This window comes from Marmota marmota, unplaced genomic scaffold (assembly GCF_001458135.2).
Source record: "Marmota marmota marmota unplaced genomic scaffold, marMar, whole genome shotgun sequence".
Classification (NCBI taxonomy): Eukaryota; Metazoa; Chordata; class Mammalia; order Rodentia; family Sciuridae; genus Marmota; species Marmota marmota.
In genome coordinates, this window is record NW_026000005.1 from 47048314 (window position 1) to 47058649 (window position 10336).

Sequence of the window (10336 nt, forward strand, 5' to 3'; positions counted from 1 at the left end):
AAAAACACTGCCCCTCTTCATAATGCAATAGCTGTACCTAAATTTATTGATAGCTGAGTGGTTGTATATGGATGAGGTAGTAGTCCTTGTAGGTTTGATGAGCCAATAAACATAATAAGTGATATTAATATTAATAATAAGTTTCATCCTTTAACATTACGTAATATTTGTTTAAGTACAAGTTGAGCTAATCGTTGTTGCAAAGAGATGTCAGCCACCAATCAAGTTCTCAGAAGTGGAGAATATAATGTTGGGAAATGAGAGATTAGAATAATAACAGTTAATGCTGTTATCATAGTGAAAGAGGCAAATAGATTTTCATTCATTTTTTTTCTCAAGGAGGTTTTTATTATAGTGTTTCAATGTTTTTTGATGGTTGATTTAGAGGATAGATATGTCGAGATTTTTGACTGAAAGAGAATAGTTCTAGGATTATGGATATAATAGTAATCATATCAATGTTTCTCATTATGGCCTCTCATTTTGGAGAGATTTATATTCTCATCCTTTAATTTAAAAGGTTAATGTTGTAATAGCTTCATAATGATATTATAATATCGATGCTGATCAGTTTCTGAAGTGTTTTAATGGGACTAGTTCAAGAACAGTGGGTATGAAGCTGTGGTGTGACCCACACACTTCTGAGCATTGCCTGTGACGCAGATGATCACATGCATGTTGTGGTTGCTTGATGGAGGCATTCTGGAATTGCCTCAGTCTTAGCCCTATTGACAGGACAGCTTATGAGTGCAGCACATCTTTGAATAAAATCAATATGTGAATTGATATTTCTATTGATAATAACACTTGATTACTACTTCAGGTAGTTGTAATTCTCCTGGTTTTACATCTACTGTGTGGACTATGTAAGAATTAAGGTTTAAATCTTCATAATTTGTGTATCATAGCTTGTGTATCATAGCTTCAATATCATTGATGGCCAGTGGTTTTTACAGTTAAGTGGATTAATTTCATCTACTACATGTAGGATTTATAAGGTTAGTAAAGCAATTAAAATTTAATAACAACTGACAGGATTATTCATGCTGTTTCCATCTCCTGAGCATCTGTGGTGCTTGTTCAAGTTAATTTAGTCGTAAATATAAGTGAAATAATATAGCAGGTTAAGGAACTAATTAAGAACATAATTATTAAGGTATAATCATGAAAACAAAGTAGTTCTTCCATATGGGTGATGTTGTATCTCAGAATCCTTCTGGAAAGAGGTGTGCCATAAAGATATACAGGGGTTTTACCTATAAATTAACTTTGACAAAGTTAGGTAATGATTTTAGTAATATCTTACTTATACAGAAAGTCATAAGGGTTATGGACTGGCTTGAAACCAGCTACAATGGAGATTTGATTCCTTCCTTTTTTACTTTAATAAATTAGGTTCTGCAAATGTATGATAAGGTAGTACTCAGCCAAGAAGTAACTGTAAGTTTGTAATAAAGAGTTTTACTACCCAGACTTCTTGTTTTAAGCAAAAGCTTCTCAGATTATGAAAATTATTATTACTACAACTATAAGAGAAATGAGCTTATAGCTGATACTGTATTTTATGGTGTAAATGTGCCTGAGTAATCAGAGAATCTCATGGTGTACCTGATAACTCAAGGAAGTGTTATGGAAACTCCCACAAACATAATGGTAAGGTGAATCTCTGCTCATATAGAGTCAAGTATTTAATTTGAAAATAGTGGGAATCAAGGCACAAATCCTCCTATAATTGCAAAATCTGCTCCCACATACATAAAACAAAATGAAAATGAATAATAAAATAATATGTTGTGGAAGACAACGCTTGGAAGGCTGATGTCTGGTGATGCATCAGCTACAGCAACTACTGTTCAGCCTCCTACAGAAAATGAAACCTCACACTCATAGCTGAATATCACATCATATTACCTCCATTTGACATTGCTGATCAAGAGCTGGGGTTGTAACACAGTAGTAGGGTGCTTGCCTAGTATGGATGAGGCACTGGGTTCGATCCTCACCACCACATAAAAATAAATAAAGGTATTTTGTCCATCTACAATTAAAAATAAATAAATAAATAAATAATTTTAAAAAATTGCTCATCAACTAATAACTTTTAATTTTTTTTCTTAGTTGTAATTGGACATAATACCTTTATTTTATTTATTTATTCTTATGTGGTGCTGAAGATCAAACCCATTGCCTTGCATGTGCTAGGCGAGCACTCTACCACAGCCCCACAACTAATAACTTTACCCCTGTATGAACAACAATAATGACTGCAGCTGTTGTGAAGTAACCTTGAGTGTCCACATGTATACCTAATGTGCATATATGTTGAGTTCCTCAATAAATCCTAGAAATCCATTAACATTATAACTAGTACTATCCTGTATCATCTTGATATGCATATTAGCTATATCTCTTTGATTTATTTATTTAGTATTGCTCTACACCAGAAGTCCTCAGCCTTGACACTGTTGACACATTGGGCCAGTAATTATTTGTTGTGGAGGACTGCACTATGGATTGAAGGATATTTAGCAGCATCCTAGTCCCTACACACTAGATAACAGTAGCACCCCTTTCCAGATGTCTCAACCAAAAAATGTCCCCAGAAACTCACAGATGTCCTCTTAGGTACAAAATGGCATGATTGAGCACCACTGCTCTGGAGTCTAGAGTTTATAGTGTTCCTCTTTAACTTAACATTGTCTACCATTTCAATTTTAAGAATCTTTCATCAGTTGCTTTCATTTTCCCTTTATATTTTGGTACTATTGTCATACCTTCACTTCTACATAAATTAAAAATCCTGGGGCTGGGGTTGTGGCCTCAGTGGTAGAGTGCTCGCCTAGCATGCGTGAGGCACTGGGTTCGATCCTCAGCACCACATAAAAATAAAATAAAGATATTATGTCCACCTAAAAGATACTAAAAAAATCTACAATATACTCTTATTATTAAGATATATGGAAAAATCCTCATATATTTGGAAATTTATCAGTATGCTTTTAAATAACTGATGAATCAAAGAAGAAATCATGAGATTGGAAAATAGTTTGACTTAAATAATGAAACATAACATTAAAATTTGTGAGATGCAACTATAGTAACACTTGGAAGAAATTTTATTTTTTTAAGTGTTGATGTCAGAACAGGAAAAAGTTTTAAAATTTTACCCTAGACTCCCAATTTCCAATTCTACACATGAGGAACTTGGATGTTGCCACTCCATCCTAACCACAAACAAAAAGATGGACAGAATGAAAAATCAACAACTCTTTTAAGATCTGTAAGAGAGGGAATGACACGGGCAAATTGGTGCTGCAACGATTGGAAAGACCAGAGAATCCATTTCATTTTGTTCATCTTTTAGTTTGTAAGCTGGATTACAGTTTACCAGAGCAGAGATTCACATGCAGAAACTACCACAGGAAAAAGTTCTGGGGTAGAAAACATGAACCATAATTGACAAATTGCTGGAGGCTCAGTGTGGACATCCCAAAGTGTTGAAAACTCCAAGGCATGATGACATCTTACAGTTAATATCAGAGATAGCCCCCTCCCCCAGAAAGAGTGGAGAAAAATATTTAGTGTTCAGAGAAAGCTACCAATGTTAGCCTATATCCTGCAAAATTAGCCTTTAAAGTGAAGGAGCAATAAAGACTTCCTCAGACAAGCAAAAATAAGGGAATTTGTTGCCAGTAGACCTGCTTGGAAAAGATATTTTAAAAAAGCGTTTTAGAAAAAAGGAAAATAACATAGATCAGAAACTCAGATCTACATAAAGAAAGAAAGAACATGGGAGAAGGAATAAACAAAGGTAAAATAAAACTTTATTTTTTATTCTTAATTGCTCTAACAGATAAAAAATTGAGCCTATCAAGATCAGCTTCACAAATGTTCAGAGATAGGGAAAGGTATGAGATGATTTACTAAATGAACATATACTGTGAATTCAAGAACTGAACCAAAACATGGGAACTATCTACTCTAACAATAGATGCCTGTTTATATCCCCAAAGAAGTACACCAGACAAATGGACAAATAACCAGACCCTACTGTGCTTTTCATTCATGTCATAGTGAAAATAGCTCATAGAGAAAGTTCTTTTTTCAAAATCTGGCCCAAAATAGAAATTTTAACAACTAAGCACAAAATATCAGGCATAAAGCTATTGGATCTCACCTTCATTTCTCTAGTATCAGGGTGTGCTACTATTTGTCAAACCAAACATCTTTTTTCAAAACCCATTAATGTTGAAAAATATTTTATCATATTAGGATCTAACTGGATCAGATTTTAAGACATATAAACATATCTTTTAATATTCAGCTTCTATATTATTTTTCTTTTATATCACATAAATTATGTTTATAATATGTTTCTTCTACTAACATTTCAAATATGTAATAATAACATAAGAATGGTATATAATTTCCAAACTAGTGGAGAGAGGGAAACACCTCAATCTAAAAGGATGACAAGAGAAAAATGAATATATAAAAGCAGGACAATAAAAACCATATGTTAAAGTGCCGAAAATTTAATAATCCCACCAGTTTAACTCTATAGTTAAAAGGTAAGGACTGTGAAGACTAGATACAACCTAGTTATATGCTATTTATCATGGGTACATGTAAACATGAAGACACAAAATAAAGGACAAAAAGGTGGAAAAACATGCCGGTAATATGCTAAGCAAAAGAAAAACTAGTATATTTTTCTTAACGTTTGATAAACAGATTTCCCCCTCCCCCCCGTGCCATGGACTTAATTTTATATTTATATGTGGTACTGAGAATCAAACCCAGGGCTTCATACATGCTAGGCAAGCACTCTACCACTGAGTTACAACCCAGCCTCTGACAAACAGATCTTAAGATAGAAAACAGTACTAAATATAAAGAGAGGCACTGAATTATGATTAAAAGGGCCAGTTCATCAAGAAAAAAAATAACAAACAATTAGCTTCAAAATATATAAAATAACACTTGACAAAATATACACAAATTGATAAAGTTATCATCATTGTGGGTCAATTTTTTTTTAAAATATTTATTTATTTATTTTAGTATTCGGCGGACACAACATCTTTGTTTGTATGTGGTGCTGAGGATCGAACCCGGGCCGCACGCATGCCAGGCGAGCGTGCTACCGCTTGAGCCACATCCCCAGCCCATGGGTCAATTTAATATACCGTTCTCAGGAAATAATAATTCAAGCAGACCAGAAATTGAGTAAAACTATAGAAAAATTGTACAGCATGTTTGATGTTGATTCTAATAAACAGATCTAGAATACACATTGTTCTCAGGCACAAAAAACACTTGCAAATGTTGACTTTGTATTGAACCATTTAGCACACTTCAAAAACCATTGATATACACATCATATTCAGGTCACAATGCAATTAAAGTAATTATAAAAATGTTTTAACTCAAGAAAAATTCAGTACATTTAGAAATTTTAAATAGTTTTCTTATTATACATCTGCCGGATTAACAAAAATTAATGTTTGGAAGTATCAAATTACCTTTTTTTCCCCTTCCATTCAAAGATTAGTGGCCAGATGAATGCATAAATCAGAATATATTTGATGTCATATCTTCTGTTAATGTTTTAAAGGATGAATTTACTGTCATTGCCTTTCACACAGAATACAGAAGATTCCTTTTCTTAGGACTTATGGTTTCTACTCTTCTTACTTTTTTGTTAAACTATGTTGGAGCTGCTTAGTTCTTTAGAATTTTCCTTGTGCTGTCCTACTAGCTAGCCAAGGTGGTCTCAGAGGCCATTCCTGCAAGAGAATGTCATCAAAAAGGAAATTACCTTCTCGAGTAAAGATTCTCAAAAAGCCTGGCCATGAGAAAGGGTAACAGCTGGCAGAAGGCTGGCCCACAGGGGTGTTCCAGACATCCATCCACTCTTGTTTGCTGACCAGAGGAACTGACAGCACTTGTTAGCATTTTGCTCAACGTGTGATCCCATAATCCTTTGCTTAGTACTTAAAGCACAACTAAAAACAGATTATAATTTTCAAACAGGAGTTTACTAAAGACTAGAAGCTAGCAACAAGAAATAAGCAGAGAGGAGCAGAAAGCCTGGCCCTGATCTGCCCCTACACTGTACACATTGCCCAAGAACTCACATCTCAACATCTTCTCCTCAAAAGTTGGAAGCTTAAGAGGTTCTGAGAGGGATGTTGGGCTGCCTTTTTGCATTTTACACTTCCCTCCTGAGGACTTGCCCCTTCCCAGGAAGAGAAACAATAGGGAGGTGCATTCCTTTTGGAGAGGAGTATGCACGTTTCTGGAAGCCACTCCAGGTGGATTGTCTTGTTCATGCAGTGTCAGGCAAGAGAAGTGTAAGAGAAGCAGGACATCAGTTGCACCATCTGGTAGGAGACCTGTCTGCTGCTTCCCGTGCTACATCACAGTAACCACTATATCACCTTGTGCTGTCCACCACCTAAATGCCACATGGTGTGTTTTACCACTCTTGTTCCATACATCCCAGGCCTTCACAAGACCCATTGACATGGGCTTGTCGTATAGGTCACCAGGTGGCGAAACAGGCTTTACCATCAGAGTCTTCAAGCACCTCAGCCTTCTGTGTGGACCAACTGAAAGTTCTGCCCTGACATGACTTGAAGGAGGGCCCAGGTGGTCAGTTATGCATATCTGTATGCAGCCTTTGTATATTCCAGCAGTTTCCCCATCTAGCAATTCAATGAACTGCAGATTGAAAATAGTTTTTTTTTTTTTCATTGTCTGTATTAAACATTTGTGGGCTTTTTCTCCTTGTCATTGCTTTTTCTCCTTGTCCCTAAACAATACAAATAGTATAGTGTAATAGCTGTTTACATAGCATTTACATGGTATTAGGTATCATAACTAATTTAGACATGATTGAAAGTATAAAGAATGATTTATTTAGATTATATACTACACTTCATATAAGGGCATCTTCAGACTTTGGTGTCTGTGAGGGTCCTGGAGCCAGTCCCCTGAGGCTATTGAGGGATGACCATATTCTAGACCCTCTACATGCAACTTGGCACATGCTTGCTTTCTTAGTGTCAGATCATTCTTTTTTACCATTCTTTTCACCTTGTTTTTTTCTCAGCTTTTCCTCAGTGGTTCTAGCTTTTGGGAATTTGTATCCCAGACATATCACCTCCGTGTTAAAGCCTGGACTCAGTCCTCTGTATTCTCTTAGCCTCTAAGTTCTTCTCCCTGGTTCCTCTACTTCTATAAGCTGGATCTTTAAATGCCATGTTTCAAAGGGATACCCTTCCAACAATTAAGCATAATTTTGTGGAAGGCAACTCAAAGTGAATTAGGAAAGTTTAATCTGTTAGATGTTGAAACTATATTCCATATGTACCTGAAAAAGAAGATCTACATGCACTACTTAATTTAAGCAAAAGCTGTGTTTAAAAATCTACTCTTTGTACTTTAGAAAGGCAACCTTAATCACTCTTCAGTAGATTTTGGAAAAGAAAAATTCCACTTCAGGGCAATTTTCCGCTTGGATGCGTTTCTGGGTTTTGTCTCTGACATCTTCATGATGCCCAGCACTTCGAATGCTGTTCCTCCTACGCCTCTTCCATGTGAAGTCATTTCTAATCCCGGTTTTGAAACACTGATTTTTTTTTTCCTTTTGCAGTCTCTTATGTCAGAGGACATTCTGACCTCAGGCAAATCCCAGGCAACCCAAGTTCTTGATCTCAAACAAACTATATTTTCGTAGTTGGGCCCTTGATAACCAGCCTGTTAAGAAAAATGGAAAATTCTGTAGATCTATCAACTTAGAAGGAAGAGCATGTCTTCTCCATTCATTTGTGACATTAGTGAGTGAACAGTTTTAACTCTCCTTGATGTACGATCATTTTTTACTGAATTATACCTTGACTCAAAAAATCCAAATAACTGAATAGTCATGCAAGGACTCTGGCATTGAAGTGGGTTTCTGGGATGCTTGCCAATGAGTTCCTGTTTTGAGGACAGAGGATCTAAGTGGAAAGATTAAGTGGAGAGACAGCTCCACCCCTTTAAGTCTTATTCCTATGTTCCATTCAAATCTCGCTAGCCTGATTTCTGTGGGGTCTGGGCTTTGGAAATTCTCTTTTTTCATGGATGTCTCAATGCACCTTGTTAAACCAAATCTGGACTCTGGCCTGTTCATTTGCTTCCAGCTCTGCTGATTGGTTCCAGTTTCTTTGCTCATTAAAGCCAAGATAATCTGGCGCCCACCAGTCAGGCATCCTCAAGTATCTGGCACCAAGGTAAACCTGGAAGCCGGTTGAGAAGTGTTAGTGATCCAACACCATTGCATGAGGAGAGGCAGTGTGGTAGACCAGGAGGAGCACTGGAATGGGAGCAGAACACCTTTCTTGTCTCACCTTTGCTTCTGCTGCATCATAGAAGTTTAGGCACGTCTGTGGTTTCTTGCCTTTCCTCGGCTATAAAATAGTGATTTGAACTATACATTTTGTATCTACAAGTTCCAAATTAATAAGCATATGAAAAGCTAAAAGAGCTAGGCCCTATTTATGCCTGCTGTTGCAAAAACACAACCTGGGTTTAAAAGCAATAGCAGTAGCACATACTATTGCTGCTTTTCCACAAAAGTAGATGATGTGACAACAAAAATGAGAAGGGACAGAGTTCATATTTCAGAGGAAAGGATTAGCTTCTCTGTGCCTTATCTTATCAGGTCTATAGAGCAAGGATAATAATGTCTAACTCAGAATCGCTGGCAATATTAAACAATATAAGCCCTGGTACTTAGAACTGCACCAGACAATAAGTGCTCAGTGAAAGTTATTAATATAAACACAGGAAGATTAAAATTGACCTGGAATTGTAGGAAGGGTTAGGCTGGAATAATAAATGTTGAGTTAATGTTCAGAAGTCAAGGCTGGAGCAAAATAGAAATCCAGAAAGAAACCCACATTCATACCACCACCAATGTATTATACGGTTTTCAGCAAAGACATCAACTGCAGTGTAGATAGGAAAAAAAATGTTTTTCATCAATAAATGGTACTAGATTGATTGGATATCCATATTGGGGAGGGAGTTGGATCTTAACCCCTACTTCATAGCACACATAAAAATAAATTCCATGTGACTCGTAGATCTGAGTGTAAAAGAGAAACATGAACACTTCAAGAAGACTGTATGAGAATGATAACCAGATAACCTTAGGGCAAGGAAACATTCCTTCAGCAAAGAACAAGAAGCATGGTCCTTAAAGGAAAAGATCAACAAATTAGATTTTATTAGAATTAAGAACTTTTATTTATAAGAGATCCCATTAAAATTGTTGAAAAAGCAAGCCACAGAATGGCAGAAGATATTATAATAAATATGTCCAGCAAAAGACTCCTATTAATAATACATAGACACTTGAACAGGCACTTCATAAAAGAAAGTTGATGAGAAGGTGCTCAGCATCATTAATCCACAGGGAAAGTGGAAATTAAAACCACAGTAAGATAATACTATGTGTTCCCACTAGAATAACATTTTTTTAAGGCTGCCATTATTAAATGATTGTGAGGGTATGGAGCTGTTAGAGCTGTCTTATGAGGCTAGTGGGAGTGTAAGTTGGTGTAAGTCCCTTTTGGGGGAACCATTGTATGGTGTGTAATCAAGCTGAGCATATTTATATTCCATGACCCACCACTTTCAATTTTAGGTATATACTTAACATAAATGAGCCCATATGTATAAGAATGTTTGAAGCAACATTATCTATGATAGCAAAAAACTGAAAATAACCAAGCATGAATCACAATTAAAATGAATAAATTACAGTATATGCTTACAGTGGATTAATATATAGCTTCAAAACACGATATGGATGTGCCCAGAAACATTATATTGAGCAAAAGAAGCAGACTCTCCCTCCAAATAATAATACATACATACTGTATGGATCTACTGTGTAAAGTGTAAAGAAAGGCAAAATTGATCTATAATTGTAGATTATATAGAGGTCAGAAAAGTAGTTCTCTTTGGTAGGATAAAGGCTGGGGGGAGGCATGAGAAAGGCTTCTGGAATTCTGTTTATGTTCTGTTTTTTTTTTTTTTTTTAATTGGATGCTAAGTTATGTTCTGTTTTTTTGAATTGGATGCTAAGTATTTTCACTTTGTAACATTGATTGAGCTGTATGCTTCAGGTTTCCATAATATGTGTTTTAGGTCTCAGTGGAGTTTATTTTAAAAAAGTAAAAGAGAACTGGGCATGGTGGGGAGGCTAAGGCAGGAAGATTATAAGTGTAAGGTCAGCCTGGGCAACTTAGTGACACCCTGTCTCAAAAAAAAAAAAAAAAAA

The 10336-nt window shown here is 35.9% G+C and overlaps 1 protein-coding gene across 11 annotated transcripts in view; it reads left to right on the top strand.

The window, feature by feature from the left end:
* Dis3l2 (DIS3 like 3'-5' exoribonuclease 2) overlaps positions 1 to 10336 on the top strand; it is a 336218-nt gene that overhangs the window by 220067 nt on the left and 105815 nt on the right. Inside the window, exon 13 of one of the 11 annotated variants that reach the window (XM_048808738.1) lies at positions 3629 to 3666. The exons of the other annotated variants lie outside the window; for them this stretch is intronic. Coding sequence (XP_048664695.1) covers positions 3629 to 3651 — 23 coding nt within the window. The 3' untranslated portion in view covers positions 3652 to 3666. Of the gene's footprint in view, positions 1 to 3628; positions 3667 to 10336 lie in introns of those variants that run through there. 11 annotated transcript variants of the gene reach the window in all.